Source organism: Phaethon lepturus, unplaced genomic scaffold (assembly GCF_000687285.1).
Source record: "Phaethon lepturus isolate BGI_N335 unplaced genomic scaffold, ASM68728v1 scaffold43476, whole genome shotgun sequence".
In the NCBI taxonomy this organism is placed as follows: Eukaryota; Metazoa; Chordata; class Aves; order Phaethontiformes; family Phaethontidae; genus Phaethon; species Phaethon lepturus.
Window position 1 is genome coordinate 14,157 of NW_010544891.1, and position 20,245 is coordinate 34,401.

Below are 20,245 nucleotides of genomic sequence, written 5' to 3' on the forward strand. Positions count from 1 at the left end.
TATCTTGGCTTACAGCTGCATGTTGAGATTCCTCTTTGCCATCAGCATGTACATTCGGGGCACTTTGGTCATCTTCCTGCTCACTATCATCAGAACTTTCAGATGCTAATTAAAAATAAATTAAAAAACAAAACAAAGCAAAACAAAAAAAACACAACAAAACAAAACAAGAAAAGTTTGTCTTGATTCTGGTTACAAAGAATTCTTAAAACAAAGAAGAAAACTGTACAGATATGAACACATGCTAAAGGTATCTCTAGTACTGTATGTTTTAAATGGTACCTCCTGAAAACTTCAAAGATTTATTTCCTGTTCTATTAGAAGATGTAATGACTAGATTAGGAACTAAGAAAATTCTGTATTATACAGTACATCTCCAGGAATTTTTGAAGAGGTGGATAAAGCGCAGCGTGCATCAATCCATAAAACACAAACTTCCACATAATTAACCAAACCAGAAATTGAAGTATGTGCTTAACATAAAAACTTTAAATATTTCTTGTGGTTATAAATACTACCATTATCTATCCTTTTTCCAAAGCCCAGAACAGAGACAGTATTTTCCCTGGAGAATCCACAGTCTAAAAGGACAGAACAACAAAGACACTGGATAATCTCTAACAAACCACCCTGATGACCAGCCTGGAAAAAGTGAAAGCAGTAACGAAAGGCACTTGGAGAAATATATGAACAATAAGAGTGTAGGACAACAGTAAGAAAATTCAAGGTCAGAAAAAAAGAAACTGAGAAAAGAGTAACAAAGATATAATGGAGAAGGAATCAACAAGGCCCCAACCCAGGTGCAGGAGATATGTTGCCTCAGGTGTTTTTCTTGGCTTATTTTTTTTTTAAGATAGGCAGGATCTTAAATTCTACTCAATTTGAAAGCAAGTTTTACACAACCCTTTCAGTGTTGTTTGCTTTCTTCTAATTAAACATTTATGGTAGACATTTTGGCCTACAGTTCCAAGAACTCCATCACTTAAAATGGACTTCTAACACTTGTCTTTCTCATCCCTTAGAAGATCAAAACTGCACTACTATTATAAGGGGTATCAAAATTTGCCATTTGAAATAAAAGCCAAGAACACCACATTTAAAAAAAAACCCAACAAAAATCAGGTCCATCAAGGTTTCCTCTTATTTACTTTGCTGTGCCCTTCAAAGGAAAGTTCAATACAATAGCATTAATCATTCCAGTTTATGAAAAAGAGCCTGTAAAAAGTTTTGAGCAAGCAGCTCTAAAATTGGAGGAAAAAGAAATAGTAAAACATTAGAGCTTTTCACACTTAAAAACAAAAAAATGCAAGTAACAGGAAAAAAAAGTTCATCTCCGGCATGAATCTATGTGGACTTAAATTATAAGAAAATTGCATAGAATTAAAAGCATTTCTGGAAATTAATTACGTAATGTGGAAAACATTTAGCTTTCCAAAATATTAGAGGATGTATGTCAAATTGTGCTTTTGTAATCAGAATTTAATTACAGATTAATTATAGCACTAATAACAGTGTCATTATCATCACTACTAATTGCTTTTTTGTCTCTCATTTCCTAAGGAAATGAAGCTTAAGAGATTATGTTGACTGTTATTCTACCTACAAATTTGGAACCCAGTGGCCAATGTCATACAAATTCAAATGTCTGAAAGATTATTAAATTCATACAACTTTCACAAAAATTAGTGCTTACCCAAACTACCTACATCATATATGGTTTCTTTTTCTGGAGGCGTGCACTAAACTAAGGATGAAAAGAAGCAACTAGTTATTATAATGCTGCTGTAAATGTGTGGGAACGGGAAAACAATGTTAGGAACAACAGACATGCTGATAGGAAGCCTAGCTTTATCAATTCCGTTTTTCAAGACAAAAAACAAAAAACATGGGTCTTAAAAGTTGCATAAAATCAAAAATTAAAAATTTAGAAGTAACATAGGAAGCAAAAATGCTTTGCTGTGTATCAAATAAAAAACGATGGCAAAAAAAAGGTTGTAGTTCTGAAGACAGTTAACATACACTGAATCCACAATACCTGTTATCAGACACTCTGAATACTGCTTTTGTTCAAGGGTTATTTCTGAAAATGATCTTATAATTAGCTAGACTCGAGTGTACAGTTGCATCAGTTGTTCTACACTGTCATTTACTACTGTTTAAAGGCCATTTACAGAATTAGAAAACGTTTAAGTACAATACCTTGTAGCCCATTAATGATAGAAGTAATTTCTATTGATTTAACTGGAGCTTGGTCAGTATTTTTGGCTTCAGTGCTGTCAAGTTTGGACCCAGTCTCTGGTGATGTGCTGGTGTGAAAGGGTGGTTTTGACAAGCGTCGCAATTTACAGTTTTTAGGAGAATACTTCTCTTCCTTCTCTTTGTCAGTTTTATTCTGTGTGAAAGAAAAGATTAAAAACTCTTTTAATTCGAGCATACATCCTAACAAATTACAATTAAGCAATGCTTACAGTTAAACATTTATCTTATTTAGCTTATCTTAAACATTCAACCTGTAAAGGAAAGCTTTCCTCTTTGTTTAAAAGATTGCAAATACCTTTCTACAGCCCATGCAGACACATTTATACCGAAGACAGGAACAAATGGGAAAGCCTACACAGCCAGCACTCTAGGAGCAGCATCACCCCAGGACGCCAGGCTCAGCACTGGCAGGGCAGGGCTGTAACGCCCTGCTCTATCACAAGGGCAGGGAGCTCTAGAACAAAACTCAGGTTCCGGAGGCACCACCGTGCTGGGGGCAGGGGGGAGGAGGGCTGACATCTGTGCAAGGGGGAAGAGCTTTCTTGCATCCTACTGTCCAAGGAATACATCATAACCTAAGCCTCAATACCTGTTTTAAAAGAATGAATTTTGAAAGAAATGCTGTGAAATAAAATGATAAGTCACATACACATGGACTAGTCATAGGTTTGCTCTCCAGAATCAGCAGGGGGAGCTCCCAAATTTCACACCCCAGAGTTGGCTCCCACCACTGATGATAAAATGGATCCTTCTCACTTGTTTTCTATAAATGCAAACATAAATTTCATTTTTTAAAAATAGGAAAGGAGGAAAGAGAAGCTTCCCCTCCCCACCCCAAGTGAAAAAACAAAACCTTGATGAAAAAAAGTTTCTGTTTTTAAGAGGCTAGGAAGTTGCTTTTACTGTCAAGCATTTGTCGGCCAATTAAAAAGTTACGAAGGGACAGGGGAACAAGAGAGAAAAGGAAGAGAAACTACCTTTATTTTCTTTCGATGCTTAATTTTTGGAACATTTTTATCAGCTGGTCTCACTATCTTGTCTGCCTTTATCCATTCATCATACCTAAAAGCAAAAAAAAAAAAAAAAAGTACACATTTATGGTTTTAAGCAGATAATCACAACATCATAAGAGAAATTAATGGAGGAAAAAGAAAATTGTTAGTCATACAAAAACTGAATTGGAATTTGAATCAAGAAGCTATTTGTGTACTTTTCTGTATGTGAGATTTCAGCTAAGGTTTCATTCTGTATGTCCCAGCATATGAAGAATTGAGTTTTCTTACACTGATGGGTAAGAGTGAAAACTGGTATTCTTCCTGTCTACACTGAACAGCAGGAAATCCATGTATACAGGTAAAACAAACAAACAGAATGGTAATTCTGTATGGATCTCCAAGATGTATACTTCATATATATACTGTAAAACCTTAACAATAAAATAAATTCTTACAACTACATGAAATGTGACCAGTTAACAAAAATTAACTCTTTTGAGCCTGAGTATCTGCAAAGTGATATTTGGAGTGACTAACACTTAGGAGTCACTAACTTTTGAGTCACTAACTTAACACTAACATGTTTCAATTTGTTTTCAGTTAAAGGTTTCCATTTCATATCAGAACGATACTAGACAAAAACATACTACATAGCACCAAGATATTAACAACAGGTGTCGTCTTATCCAAGGCTGGGCCTGTTAAACACAAATCCAAGACCAGAGAAATACATTCTTAGTAAGAATATACTGTAACTATGGTACTGTACTTGCCAGTTTCATTGTGTATTTCTGAAAAACCTTAAAAACCAATTCAAACAATTTTTTCCCCCAATAAGCATAATCTGCTGTCCTACTTCAACTGTGAATTCAAGAACCATTTGAATAAGAAATGAATAGGTCAGTTAAAAATTAGTATGTATCAACTTTTGCCTCGATGCACAGCCATGCAAATACTGATGCCCCTAGGTAAATGTGAAAACAGAGGGGAAGAAACCAACTTTAACAACCAAGAAAACCCCAAAAAACCAAACCACATATACCCAGAGAACTAGCACACTCATGACCATGCTGGCTTTCCAGATGGGCTTACTTGACCACCATTTTGATATATACGACGACTGCTGATACAGTCCTAATTCAGCTTCTTTGCAACTACTGCCAATTATATCTACAATATTGACATATAAACTAAAAAGGTTTAGAGAAAAATATGCAAGTTTCCAACTTGTTTTCCCGTATAGTCTCAGTTAAGATCCATGCAAGGGATTCCAGAAGCTAAATACTGTATTTTATTAACTTAAATTTCACATAATAATACAGCGGGGGTGGGGGGAAGTAGTAGTAGTCTCTGAAAAATAGTTTTCCAAACCGATTTCTTGGTTTTTTTTCCCCTCCATGTGACAATAAAAATCACAAAATCTGTCGGCAGACCGCACAGACTACAACATACCAAGATTACCTATACTGCTGCAGATACAGCTGTAATTGTACTATTAGCAGGTGACATGTAAGTGAATAGGCTCAGATTTCTCTCCAAAACTGAAATACAACTCTGCAGAGTACTTTCCAGTATGGAAAAACTCACATGTTCAATGAGACTGTGGGAAACCCTATTTGAAGTAATCTTTCCTGAAGTCAAAGATATGCTTTCCAGAAGGAATACTGCTAACTAGACTGCCAAATGGACTTTGCAACCCACATAAACATAACAGTATTTCATTAGGTCTAAATGCATGCAGGAAAACAGCACTATGACTGGACATATACACGGTGAAACACAATCATTCTGACAGTGTCCTTTCTGCCTCAACCACGTTGCTATAACACAGAATTTGTATTCACTCATTCTATGCATTTCCAATAAGAAAACAATCTTCACCCTATGCAAAGTCTGTGCACTGCACATACTGTCCATGGTTCATGGTAACTGAAGTGCCTGTTGGGGCGACAGCTGATAGACTAGGGGGCATACTGAAGCAAAGGAGAGAGGAAATGCAGAATCTTAAAAGAATATATGTAGATACCACAGGTTCTTACATGTTACATATTAGAAGCAGTGGTCACAACTCCTCATCTCAAGGAGCACAAATTGAAAATCTGTGTGTGACAGCCCCAGTTCCCAGCCACAGCATGTCCTGCTCTACTCCTGACTGCACCTGGAACAGCAGTCAGACCCTGCCAGCAGGCCCAGCATCATGGAAGTCTTGAATCTTCTCCAGGGAACTGGATGCCCACACTTCACACCTTGGCATGGCACAAGCTCCTTTCTCTACTCACACATCAGATGCATGTGGTTTGCCTAAACCTGTGACAACTGGACCCTGCAAAAGGGATCCATCCCAAGCCACAGCTGACAACCTGACTCTAAATTATATTCTCCTCTGCTCCATGACAGAGAAGCACCCTGAAAGCTGTACAGCACATCAGATGCCAGGCTGCATCAGAACAGTGTGTGTGACTCAGACTAGAGCCCTTCTTTATAGAACTGCACCTTACTAAAATAGGAAAACTTACTTCATCATTAATCTTGCTTTAGACAGCTTGTTCACAAAACAAAAGAAATCCACAAACATTATGAAAGAAGTTCTTCAGCTCTCATTACAAGAAGTACTTCTGCTTCCAGAAGACCTGGGTTGTTTTACTGCAGTGCCATCTTCCACACCTCAGTGAGCAGCTGGGTGTGGAGAAGAAGGAGGTAAGATGGGAAGGTGTTCCTAAAAGAGTTTGCACAGACTTGTTTGCAAGAACCAAGAGGAGGGATTTAATAAGAAACTATTATTTCCTTATTTTTTAAATAAGGTTTCATATGAAAACCTGGCATGGCTTCAGAAAAAACATTTCCTTTGTCTTACCAAAATGAAGACAAAGATGAGCCAGTAAGGAGAGAAGCTTTTCCGCCTTACTGGTTAAAAGGAATGTCTGCCAGAAAGGTGGATTTGAACAGGAAGGAAGGAAAAAAGGAAGAATGAAATGAATAGCTACATAGCAGAAAAAATAATTGGCACTTTGCATTAGAGTATGTACTAATTCTATTACGTCCATATGTACTGACTGCAAGCTATAATAAACCACAGCACATTCTTAGAGATTGCATAGTCAATCCTCCACAGAAGTACTAGAGGGGAAACAAGGAAGAAAGTGTACTTTTCCAGCCTCTAGGTTTATACTAGCAAAAGTATCACTCCCTCAGAAAGGCAAGTGACCTCAAGGAACTAACATGTCTTGGCAAATTCACTGAAAAGTTCCAGTATACAGTCTGTATCTGCTAACAAGGAAGAATCAAAGAAAGGCGGAGATTTAGTCTTACAACCAAATACTGGAATATTAGATGAGGACTCTGATTTTATTTTTTTTTTAATAATTGTCATCACCCCGCCCCACCCCCCTGACATACACTACTCTCAAGAACATGGAATTTGGCTACAGGTGTTCCCTTAATTTCAGAGGTTGACTGTTCAGTACAAAATTTATATACTGTTAACGCTTCAACAAACCGAGACAGAAATTGTCACTTTCACATTCAGATTTGTGAAGGAAAGAAAGAAATGTTGAAAATATTTAGTCTTAGTTTTAAACACTTGAAACATTAAAGAATAACATGTCTTGCAATACTGTACCATATGACACACAGGTTAAAACAACCTAAACTATTTTTGACTATGCACTCTCTGTCTTTAATTACTGGGAACATGCTGCAGAGGAAATTCACGTCGAACACTTATACAATGAACTTTTCTTTGTACTGGCAGCCAAACATTAAAATTGTGACAGAAGGAACTGGTACTGTACACCCCAGTGAAGTTTTAATTCCATATAAAGCACACATAATTCAGAACATGACTGGCCTGTTAGAAAAAATACAGTATCTCTCATAAGTTTTTTCTGGTTAATCTGATAATTTAAACAATTTTCTCTAACAAGGTAGAGATTTTGACCATTCCCTTTCACTACAAGTCAGGCTACACTGAACACTACAATTCTTTACCTTTATCAGAAACACACATCACCTGAACCTCAGAAGCTAAGCACAAGATCCTTTAGCATAAAGTAGTGCAGCTGCACAATGCTGTTAAGCTAAATTCCATTTCTATATTTTCTATTTACTGTTTTTTAAAAAAGTTACACACACACACACACACAATTATTCTGAATCCTAGACAGGTACTGAGGTTACCTTGTGATGAGAAACATTAGTAGTTATTTAGGATTCCTGCTCAGACTTAAGGGTTTAAAGAACAGGCCATTAAATAGCATACTGACCAAAAAGGGAAACCGGAAAGTCAACTTTAAGGGGTAGGAAAATGACAGAATTAAACAATCCCCGATGATTAGAAAAATCTCAGTTCAATACATCCCATGACCTAATGTTACAGTACTTGTCCTTGCTGAACACTAAAACTAAGGAATGTAACTACAATGAGTAAGAGAGGAGGGCACTGCTACCTATTCAAGTAAAGCAGTTATTTTTCCAGGTTGTGACTGACTAAAAGCCAAATCAAGTTATTACATCATAGAAGACTTGTCTTCACAATACTAAAAGATAAAAGTCTTTAGATGCAACTCCCCTCACCTCTCAAATGAGTGCAAGTTTACTAAAAATGCTTTTCTTATCAAGTATATCCTAGTTACAGAAATAATGTCTCTGATAGCAATCAGCACATTTGTTTAAAATGCAGAGTTCAAAAAACAGAATCTTAATTTCTCCTTTAAGTACCAGGGTGCTGGGATCTCCAAGGTGAAGGCTCATCTTTGATTTCTCATTTCTTCAGATTTTAAGTAGTACTGCTCAAATAACTCTGATCATCTCACCTCATAGCATGTATAACAGCATAATATTTACTCAAAAAGGAAAATTACTTCTGTGTTTACATATGAATTCCAAAACAAGAGTTTAAAAGCAAGAAACCTTTTTGAATGGCAGACAGGAATCCTCAGCAAGTAGGATGCACATTTCAGCACCTTATGCTCCTAAGGCAAGTCCTCCCCAGTAATGACTGGAATGCTAGTCACATTCCAAATCCCACTTTCAGCAGGCTGCATTTCCCCCAGTGCCTTGACTTCAGAGCCCACTATGCTAACAAATGTTGCCTGAAGACAGTTTATGTGAAAGATTGTATTCCTGTAGGTCAATATATACGTAGATCAAAATTCTACAAAAGATCGATATCAAAACCAGCAATATCAAGACGTTCCTCCTCAGTAGTAGCTTAGGTGATCCTGGAAATCACCAGGCCCAGATGTAAAGAGGTATATTCAAGGTAGGGAGAGAAGTATTATGCTTCTGTAATTGTGACGTTTGCTAGCCAATATTGCTAGCACTGAATAAATGAGATTTATGCTGCCCCCTTGGCCTGAGGTAGGATGGTAATCGAAGTCCAGATTTCCGAAGAAGGTCACGAGAGCCTCAGATTTTCCAGAAGAGGAAAAATAAATAAATAAAAAGTACAGCAGATTTGCCTCAGACTTGTTTTTTTTTAAAGATCTCTAAACACAGTAATAAAGTTTAAAAGATGACAGCTAAGGACAATGAGCAGATATGCTGAAACTGAGGAAAAAAGCAAGAGACTTGGTAATTGGCTTAAAAGCCACTCAGATGCTTTAGTTTTCTCTACTGTTTTCAAAGTTGCTTCAAGTTTTAAATGGCAAAACAGTGGTCTGAAAAGGCAAAAATATATCAATACTTCAACATATTTCTATTAATGCTACATTAAAGACAATAAAAAACATATAGTCCTGCATATATTCAGAAAAGCATAAGAAGCCACTAGTCTAAGTAAAGTATTGTTGCGAAGCTTGAGGCAACCACAGGGGAAGGAGGGTTGGGGAGGGGTGGAAATCGGATCTGAATTAAATGCAATTATTTGCTGCACGCTAATTTGCCACTAAGAATCTTGTACTTCTCTTGTTAAATACCATACTGCTAGTGTACTCTCTGCTTTGTTGAGAAGAGTGTGTATACAGACGCAGCTAAGTGCACTATTCAAATATTGTATGAGACAAAATTGGCTTAAGAGAGCCAGAGGACGAATTTGTGAAAGAGTGAGCTGTCACTTGTTGTATGGAGAGATCTAAAAATAAGATGAGGAATGAAGGAAGCCTTCTTTGAACAAGTCATGTTAAGATGATTCTCTAAGTAACTAAAGTACTGCATTAATATAGTGTTAAAAATCTATTAGTTTCATACAGTACAATGACCTTCACAGAACATCAATACTGAAAGTTTAGGACTCCAGATGTCTATTCATTTAGTTTTTAAAATACACAAGTGTATTTTAGAAGTAATTCAAGAAGTAATCACTAACTAAAACTCAAGTTACCTCACGTTCCATCCACAGTAGTGCACCAAGTAAAGGACTTCTCCACCTTCGATGTCAGAATCTTTAATACTAGCTTCATACATTTTTTGATTTTTCCCTCTTCCATACCGCACTTGGACTTTCATGCCTGGTGGATAGCATTCAAACTCTTCTTCCTCATTGTTATTGTTGTCTTCTTCCTCCTCATCCTCCTCTTCCTCCTCCTCTGCTTCTTCTTCATCTTCATCTTCTTCCTTATTCGTGTCATCTCTTGAAAGGTTTAAAAAATTGTAGAGTTAATATGAGATACTTCATAAGCTTTTCAGTTCCAAACCACATATATTGATAAATATTGTGGATGCATTAGAGACTGGGAAACAGCAGGCTCCAAATATGAGAAACTGCACTACAGCCGAGTAATAGGAGCAAAATAGGATATAGCAATACACACAAAATCCAGTGACTGTAAGGTGCAAAAATGACTTGACTAAAAGAAAAAAAATAATCCATCAAAATCTATATGAGCAGAAGTTGCCCAAACCCCTAACTTTATATCATTCTTTCATGCAGTCCCTTTGTTTAAATATATTTTTTTCAGTTCAAACTCATCCTTCTCAATATACAGCAAGTTCCTTAATTTCCATTTTTCAACCTACAAGTTTTACAAGTGCTTCTTGAAACTTGCTTCCCCAAAAGATCCTTGCTTCATTATAATAAACCACCTTTATCTGAACACCTTGAAGTGACTGCAACCAAAACCAGATTTTAGGCAAAAAAAATCCCAAAATCTTATGCAAGACTATACAGCAAGTCAAGCATCTTCTGCTAGTTTATGAACTTGTCACTCCTTGCCAATTATGCGAAGTGTTCTAAATATAAGTCAAACTTGCACTTAATTATCATATAAATACACAAGCAGGTGTTCACTGTTTTCAAAAGTAAGGTAATTTTAAATACATTTTTAGGTATTTGGACCTATTTTCAGAAGCACTAAGTACCCACAAATCTTGCGAGTCTCAGTCAGTGGCAGCTATGGACTGCCCAGTGTTCTGAAAATTATCTCTAACTAGCTTAGAGGCAGACTGTATTACAGACGTTAATGGTGGGAAAAATGTCTTTTAATCGTAAATACTTTTACAAAACATTATTGTCAATATTATTTATTTTACAAAAATACTATTTATTTTACAAAACACTCTTGGTCCTCACATGATTCTGTGCAATACAGAGCAGATTAGGTCTACTTACTAAATTCACAATAACCACAGACCACTAGTAATTTAAAAAGATGAGATGTGGAACAGGTATGTTTGGATGTATTACAGACTAGGTAAGAAAAGATGAGTGCTGCTTTCCAAGTCTGATTCACGTCAATATTTAACTTAACCTCACAAACACAAAAGTCTATATTAATAAATATTTCCATGAAATTTTCAGTAGAAAGTACTCAGATAAACCAAGCTACTTTCTCTCTGTGAAAGGATCAAATAGCATTTTAATTATTCAAATGCTTCTTTGTTGAAGTAAAACTGCAGTATTATCTAATTAGCTGCCAAAAGAGAATCCAGAACAATAAGCTAAATTAAGCTGTAGCGTAACCACACTGATATAATGAAATTACTTCAGAAATGACTGTTGCCACACATACATATATACACACACAGAGGAATATATAAATACATATATAAATGCATATATGTATACATAAATGCATACATACATGCATACACCATGAGACAAATGCTAAAAATTCCCTCTGTTGTTAATTTCATTGTTAACTAAATCAAATAACAGAAGATACATTTATTCAGGTATACATGGCATGGACCAGACAATTCTGTTCTGGAAGGCCAAGATTTCAATTTAGTATGTACTTCCAGTGGGCTACTTTGTTAATGAAGTTAAAAACAGAGTGCAACATAAATGAATGAGATTTGAAAGCTCACTTCACCTCCACTACACATCATATGGCAAAATCCACTTCCTAAAGAAATCACAAATAAAGATCCCCAAAGATTCAGATGAAAAATTCCTGAACAGAAGTCCACAACTAACAACAGAAAGCCCCAACCACTAATTTAAATACTTTTAAATTATACTCTCTGCCGCACTAAATCGAAACTCCTAGCTAATTTCAGCTTAAGACTTATTATCATCCAAAAGCTAAAAGAATTTGGCATCAGGAGCAGAGCCACCACTGCTCCGAGAACACAATGAGCTCGTGATTTCCCATTAACAAGACTTTTCAAAATTGTAATGAACCAAATTTTTCAGATTTTTTTTTTTCCCCTTCCAAAGAACTAGTGGCACAGTCTTTGAATGCTGTCTGCAAAGAATAGCATGACTATGAGAGAGATTCCAGACACTGGCAATTATGGTGCCAGTAGCTCTTTGGAAGCTGAGGAAGTTTGGAGTCTCTCTCACCTTCATCACTCTATGGCTTTCTTGGCATTCCAACAGATACTCTACAAAGACTCCATGACAATACCAGAACTTCTCTGGAAGAAATGTGTGAAACCCTCATTGTTAAGTTAAGTAACTTAGATGGTCAAGTAGATGTGAGAAAGGCAGACTGTACATAGGTGGAGGGCATGTCAGGAAGCAAAAGCAAAATGGATGCAGATATGGCTGCAATTAAAAAGTGTTCTAAGGTGTGATTTGGTTAGTCATCACAAGCTGGAGATTTTAGGAAACCAAAAAACGCAGAGAACAGACATCATTTTGGAGCAGAAAAACCAGCATATTCATTATAGCTCCTGGAACAAAAAAACCCAACAAACCCGAAGCATATTCTAATGGTTGCAAGGAAGAAAAGCTATTGTTTTACAAGGCCATAAAATGCTCAAACCTGGCAGTGCAGATGAAGGAGAAGCCATGACTGCCATGAAACAGAGGTCTGTAAGAGAAAATTGTGACTGTAGCCATCCAACATGCACAGTCATAACATCATTTGTCCATGTATGTATGCATGAGAACATTGAATTTCCTTTAATGCTGCTTAGCCAAAATCCCATTTGGGGACAGGGGGATGACACCAAAAACAAGCCTCTTGACAGCAGACTGTAATTGTCAGCCTAAAAACAGTACCAAGCAATACTTGCCACAGGGCTGCAACACTTTGAACAACCCAAGCAGCAGCTGATGAAACAAGGCAGCAGCAGATGTGCATGCACACTGTACAAGAGACACTGCTATACAAATGTAACTGTGTTCCAGAAACCAAAGTACCACCAGAAAGCTTATCAGAAGGTATCAAAAGCACTTCCAATTACAACTGCAGACTAAAGAATACCCTCACCCCGTTTCCCACAGAATGGGAACATAAACCTTCAGAAGCAGGAAATTAATGAATTAAAATGCAAAAATATTTGTTAATAAAGTAACACCATTAAAATGTTTAGATCATACAAATATTGCATATCATTAGTTCTAAAGGACATTGTGAAATCGTTAAAAGGCTAAAAATACTGCAAGTGTTCAAAAATATACATATGGCAAGTAATTCTCACTCAATGTAAAGATTTAACACCAACAAGCCCATAATAAGGACAAGCATGTCATTAACAGATGAAATAGCACATGCTATTAAACCACTAAAGGAACTGCAATGTCCGGCAAATGTCTTTCAACCCACAATCTCTGGCGCTAACCACAGTGCTGTCACAAAGCCTGAGTGAAACCTATGAGACAGGGTGATTTGGAGCATTAGATCTGCCTCCAGGGATCCCTGTTTTGCAGCAAACCTAACCCCACTTCAATACGCTTCCCCTGACACACCATACCGGCACATACAGTAGGTAAGATGGCAAATGCAAGATTATTTTTTTCAGGGGTTATTCTAAAACTTGAGGAAGCAAAATTATTCCAATTATTGCTTCAATTAAGTCATTACAATTAATTGAACCACTAGCAGAAATAAACTCCAGTGTAATTGAGACTTCAAGTTTAGCAACTAGCTTCTGGTTTTGTTTCCCTCCTTTTCCTCATCTTAGAGCATTATTTAACCTCTACTTCACATAATACAGAGCTGGAAGCTGTTGAGTCTCCTTCATACCCTGACTTTCTCAATCACAGCTGTATTAAGATGCCCGTAAGTTTTAAGGCAGAGGGACCATTAAGACCTGTACTTATGCCATGACACTAAAATCTCCTCTTTAATTAAAGAAAATAAAAAAACCCCAAGAATTCACCAGTATTCACCCTCCTTCTGAAGTAAAGAAAACCTAAAAATAAAAGCTCCAAGGACTTCTGTCTACACACACAGAAGATCTGAATCAATGCACAGTTATGGTCCATCATTCTGGAAGGGGAAAGGGACTAAGTTGATTTGAATCACACCTGAGCGTAGTACACTTTGACCATGCAAGCAGGTAACCAATGTTCTCCTCTGCAGCTACCAAGACGACAAACAAAAGGACCTCATGTTATTGGTTCTAATAATTCAGTCAAGTTTGGTGGGGTTTTTTTTTTGCTTGTTTGTTTAGTTGTTTGGGTTTTGGGTGTGTTTTTTTAAGTATTTTGAAACATTCCTCAAAAGGGTAATGGATGGTTCAGAAGTCTGGCTGAGTACAGTACTTTTCATTTTTATGGCACTGGTTCATGCTCAAATTGAAAACATCTAGTATTTGATGAATGTTTAAGGCCTCACCCACAAACATAAGTCTCAGTGACAGCTACCATGGTTAATAACCTCTGTAGTTACCGTAAGACATGTAAAATGTGATGATAGAACCACTTTTTTCACATCAAAGACACCTCCTTTCCATTCAACATGATGCATGCACAGGACTGGTATATTTACGCTGCCACTGTACAGTTCATTGTTGTGTCATTAGCAGCTTATTGCTGTATCAAAAGCAATCCATACGTATATGCATGTATCAGTGTGCACTGTATATTAAGAAAAAAAAAACAATTAGACTCTGTTTCTGAAAAAATGACTACACAAAAACCTCCTTGCCAAAACAAAGGCAGCTAGAATACATAAATAGATCACACATCACAAGTAAGATCAGAGAAATATGTTCCTATAAATGAAACTACCCAATTACGCATCTTAAAAATGTATTTTTTTGCATACACAGCAAGTCTAAGATTCAGTGCAGATGTTCACACCAACTGTGCAATGAACACGATGCATTTCTCTCCCTTCTCCCAAGCTAATCAATTCCATATAAACCTAAATCAGACTGGAGAAAGCGATCTCAATACACAGTTCTCAACACTAATCCATAAGCTAGAAGATATGCTTTCTGTATCAAATCTCTGACTCCAAAACATTTTAACCTTCCTGCTACCATTTTAGATTCACTACCATAAAGATTTGATATGTCATTTTAACAGAGAGGAAACTGAAGAAAACATTGCTTCTAACAATCTGTTATCTCCCATATGGGAAGTGGAGTTTCTGACTATTACATAATCCCCTTGTAAATTGCTTTTAGGAAATCCCCATCAAGTGCTTCCAGAAAATTTAACTCCTGTACAAGTAGAAGCCATCACCAGCCCAGGCACAGCAGGCACCCACCCCAAGGGTAATAAATCTAGTAAAACCCTTCACGTGAAACAATGCCCATCTTAACCTAGTTCTCAGCTACTGCTTTTATTACTGCTAGCTCCCTCCCACTGCTTACAGGAGGGGAAACGCTATTACTGCATGTAACTATGTATGTAACAGCTCTAAGATTAAGCTTTTTCCCTTGCATGTGAATTAATGGTTTAACTCCATTCAAGATTATCAGCCAAAGAGGTTTAGCATTGTCTCCTTTTGATACTGTCAAAATGTGACAGTACCAATTCCCAGAAAACCATACCATGAAGACCTAAAACAGCAGTATGAGACAGCCAGAAGTGTTTAGGTTTGTAAAGTATTCTTTAAGAACATTTGTTCACGCATTCCTTGGAGGAAATTAAAAAGCGGACAGTTTTCAAGAAGAAAAAAAGAAATAAATCCAAGAAGTTTCAGATAACCAAGTAAGAACTATTTGTGAGTACTGAAAACGACAGTCTGGTGAGAATGGGCAGGATGAGGATCCAGAGATGGCAGCCCTTCCTGGCATTAGGGTTAAGGCAGCAGCTCAGCCAAAAGAAGAAAAACACAAGAACAAAGCCTCTTGCAATCTTTCTGTACTGTAACGGATTACTTCAAAGAATTTTGCTTGGTCACCTAAAAAAATCCAAGTACTACCAATATACAAGTCTAATGCGAATTTTTGTTGGAAAGCAAAAACTATTATCCACATTCTGTGCACTTAATCCTTCAGCTCCATATAAAGTTCTTGACAGTGGCCTGTCCCAGGTGCTTTAGAGCAAGGGGGATGGAGGTGTGGGGGAGGAACCAAAAATACCACAAACAACCAAACATTGGAGCTGAATTAATCATCTGGGGAAAAAAAATCTTACTAATACTGGTTAGCTAGCAATTAACCTACACTTCAGTTCTCAAACTGTATCCACTATGAAATTTTTAAAGACCTATTTTTTATTTTATTAGCTAATAATAAACACCCCACACCTTTTAAAAATTCCGCTGGGCTCCTGGCCTCAGTCTCTTGGGAACATGTTCAATTGTCTACATTGTTCATTATGTAGAAAAAGTCCCCCAGTTCTCTATTTTTTGGCTTTGACTCAAGTCTTTCAATAGCTGCAACAGTTGATGTTACATGCTAGAAAGGAAACGTGCACCAACTATGCAATGCTACATTTGATGACGGTTACTTCTACAACATGAAGTTAGCAGAAACTTCAAAATAAGGAGGATTTGAAACTTCCTTGTTTATTCATTGACTAAGAATGAATACTTCTTCGTATGTTAGGGAAAAGGACAGGTTTACAATGCCATTTTTTTAAAGATCTCTCTGGGACAGACCAATGAGAAGTAACATATTACTGGCCTTTTTTTACTGTATTTATGACTAGAAGCTGCACAAGACTGTATCTAGCACATGCATCTTCCACTGGCCACAGGAAAAAAAACCCAAGAAAAGTATGTAGGGAATAATGGGCAAGCTGCCTTTGAATCTCTGTTCTCAGTGTTCAGATACACAAGCAGCTAAGAAACAGGCACTCTGGGGAAGAAAGGAAGAGAACCACATTCAACCTTTCTTTCTCTTCATCATATTGTTAAAGTCTGTGCAGAAGGGACCATAGGACTCAAGTGGTAGCAATCTTAAAGGGTTGAGACACATGGGATTGCACAGAGAAACAAAACCTCTGGAAAATAAACCACCCTGGAATCCAGCAGTACTTCCCCAGATCTGGAAGCTGGGAATTAGATCCAGTCCACCCAACAAATTAAGCAAGAAACACAGAAGTTTTCCTGGCCTCTTTGTTCCTTGTGTCTCTACACAAAGATGCCCAAAGTCCTACAAACATAAACTCAAAGAACAAACTCTACAAGTTTGCCTTATATAATACTAGATTTCATTTGTCTGGCTATTTAGTTAGGACTGTGAAAGACAGATGGTCCATAGCTTAAAGAAGGTTTCAGGAATACATTTTAAATACACTCACAAAAATTTAGTCCATCATGATCTACTTTGATTACATCTTGGATGGTTTTTGTGTGGGTGATTAGTTTTCCACCTACAAAAATGCATTTTTCATTTGGTATTTTGTTCAATAAAGAACTCAAACCACAGTGTTTCCCCCCTTTGTATAACCTTTGCCACTTCTAACCCATAAATTTGGGGGTGGGAGGATTACAATGCCTAGTACAACTTCACCACCAACGTACCAGGCTCACAAAACCCCTTTATATCTTTAGGCTATAAATGCTACAAATACTGCTTAGCATTTAGGATGATAGTGACATTTTTAAAAACTCTGCAAAGCTGATACAATTGCATTTTCTACTTCCTATCAATCTCTGAGGAAAGGAAGAAAAAGAAATCACACTAGCAGCACTACTATTGTAGTACCGCATATAAATGCTTACAGACTATTAACTGCTACAAATGTTTCATTTTTCTAAATTTAAATTATTCCTTGATACATATCCCCAGCAATGACCACATCACCACCTACATCTATTTTTAGAGCCCGGCTTTCTATTCTAGGCAACTCGTTACAATCTTTCAGGAATCACAATAGCAAAATTATAGTTAGAAAAGTTTTTACTGTATGAGTAAAAAGAAGCAGAGAGAAAAGAACTCGCTCAATTACAATCAGATGAATTGGGGAAAATTAAGAGCAAATTATTTTCTACAGATTTTTGTTGTTTCTTAGGTTTTTATTTATGAAAAACATTTTTTTTCATGTCATAAATATCCCAAATGGAGAGGAATCAGGATTAAACCCCCCCCCACAATAAAAGATTACTGAAAAGCAAATGCAGCTTATAATTTACTATACCATTTACTATAGCAGCATGGTAAGTATTAAGCCAGTCTACTTTCCAAGTATATAAACAAACACAAAGTGATATCACAAACACACACACATAAAAATATAAAATTTAGGGAACTTTAAAAACTGCTATTCTCTAAGCAGTGCAAAGTTTTCCATCTATTTAGTTAGATATATTGAAAGTAGCATTGTAAAAATCAGTCTTTAATAACTCTGAAAACCCAGCAAACCTGTTACAGTACAACTCATCTATTTCACCTTTACAGTGGCCAATGTAATAAATTCCAGCCACTGGCCTTTTTAAAAGAAAAATTCACATAGGATACAAATGAAAGCCCATCCATAGAGAAAAGGCTCTTCTAACTGAGTTCAGGTAAACTTGATTTTTCTGTATTCCGCATTTCTGAGTTACACAAATTGCCAACATAACCTCACTGAAAATATTTAGGAAGACAAAAACATCTTACAGAAGGATCCTTCCAGAATCTGTTATATGGAAATCAAAATCCTTATTAAAATAAAAAAGAACTATTACCAACGAATCAGAAATCAATATACTGAACTACGCCATTCTGTCACAACTCTTAATGGGCCAGAAAAAGCATTACAAGTTAACCATATTTAGACACAAGATTAAGACAGCTGATCTGCTAAATAGCAAAGATTGCTGGAATGAACTAGGGAATTAGTGGTCAAGCAATAGCTGGTATTAAGTATAAAAAAACATAAACATCCCAGATTGTATATACAGATTGCTGTGAAAGTGTAAAGAGGTGTCACTATCTGCTTTCCCTCTTGTAAGAGCATGTCCCTTAAGCATCTGTTATTGTTTTTGTTGAAGACATGATACTATAATTAAAAGTGACCTTCAATCTGAACTGTAAAGGCCATGTGTTCTTACCCCTTGAAATCATACTGTGTGAGGGTCCTAATTGCAAGAATATACACTGGGAATTAGTGCGGACTATATTCTTTGGTAAACTGTGTATTTTTTGCATGGCTGGCAAAAAATGCTTTTTAGAAAGATTTTTTGCACTGAAACAGGAAAACCTGCCCATTTCATAAGGGAAATGAGAGATCACCTGCATGCATCCATTGATTACATGGCCCTGAGCATCCCTATTACTTCAATCTTTTACTTCCAAAACTGCTGTCTGAAGGACTGTGCAAGAGACTCCTGGCAGTATCATGCCCACTCAGTGGCAAAGCTGTTACTGAATGTACATCCACCTTTTCCCATGTTACCATAACACACCATTGCCCAACAGCAAAAGCTGGAAACAGCAAATTTGTACCAAAATTAACTGGACAAATACTGCTGGCAATAGCTGCAATATTTTTGTCTTAAATCAAATAGTCAACTATGCTTTGTATGTTCTTTTACTCGTTTGGCTTGTAAATATTTAGGCCTGGACCCTGTAAAAATGTAATTTTGTTTTGTTTTGTTTTTTGTGTTTTGTTTTTTTGTTTTTTTGCTTTGTTTTGTTTTTTGTTTTTTGTTTTTTTGGTTTTTTTTTGGTTTTTTTTTTTGTTTTGTTTTTGTTTTTTGTTTTTTGTTTTTTTAAATTGGATCCATGAATTTCAGCAGCACTAACCATGACGAAGTTAGGAACACATAGGCTTCTGGAAGATATGAGTCTAATTCACAACAGGGGTGTCTGATTTGAAGTTCAAATTACAAGGGTAAAATTTAATGAACACACATCAGATGCCTTAAGCTGATTATAAACAGAGTAACTTACCCCGATTTTTCTTTTTCTTCAGCATCTGCATTTAAGGTAGGATTTTCCATTTCTTTAATCTTCTCCTCCTCTTTATCTTCTAGTTTGGTTTCATCTTCAGTTTTGATTATGTTTAAGTCCTTTTCTTGATCAGGCTGAGTATGCGCAGAGTCTGGCAGATTTTTTTTGTTTCCCTAGGATAATAAACCCTTTAGTTAACTTAAAAGGTGAAATAAAAATACAAAGGATTTAAGGCAGACAAAGCACACTGAAATTATATGAGCAAAAAAATCTAGAGTCTAGGGCTTGTCCTAAAATTACAGCACCTCCACTGCTTTTTCTTCCAAAAATCTCAAGCTAAACACGACTTCAAAGTTGCAGCCAGTATCCTAGCTAGTTTTGTCACAATGACAGAGGCACACAGTTCTCAGGGATTGCTTTGCAGTTCAGCTTTAAGATGAACACTTCCCAGGGTAGTGTTCAAAAAACGTGTGGATGTGGCACTTCAAGACATGGTTTAGGGAACATGGTGGCACTGGATTAATGGTTGGACTTGATGATCTTGAAGGTCCTTTCCAACCTAGTGATTCTGTGATTCTGTATGTTTTCACCTAGGATGCAGAGAT

General features: G+C 36.6%; 1 protein-coding gene across 1 annotated transcript in view; it reads right to left on the reverse strand.

Moving 5' to 3' along the window:
* LOC104622132 (AT-rich interactive domain-containing protein 4B-like) overlaps positions 1-20,245 on the reverse strand; it is a 63,590-nt gene that overhangs the window by 11,314 nt on the left and 32,031 nt on the right. Inside the window, 5 exon segments of the mRNA XM_010288805.1 lie at positions 2-105; positions 2,200-2,392; positions 3,237-3,321; positions 9,574-9,822; positions 19,641-19,813. Coding sequence (XP_010287107.1) covers positions 2-105; positions 2,200-2,392; positions 3,237-3,321; positions 9,574-9,822; positions 19,641-19,813 — 804 coding nt within the window.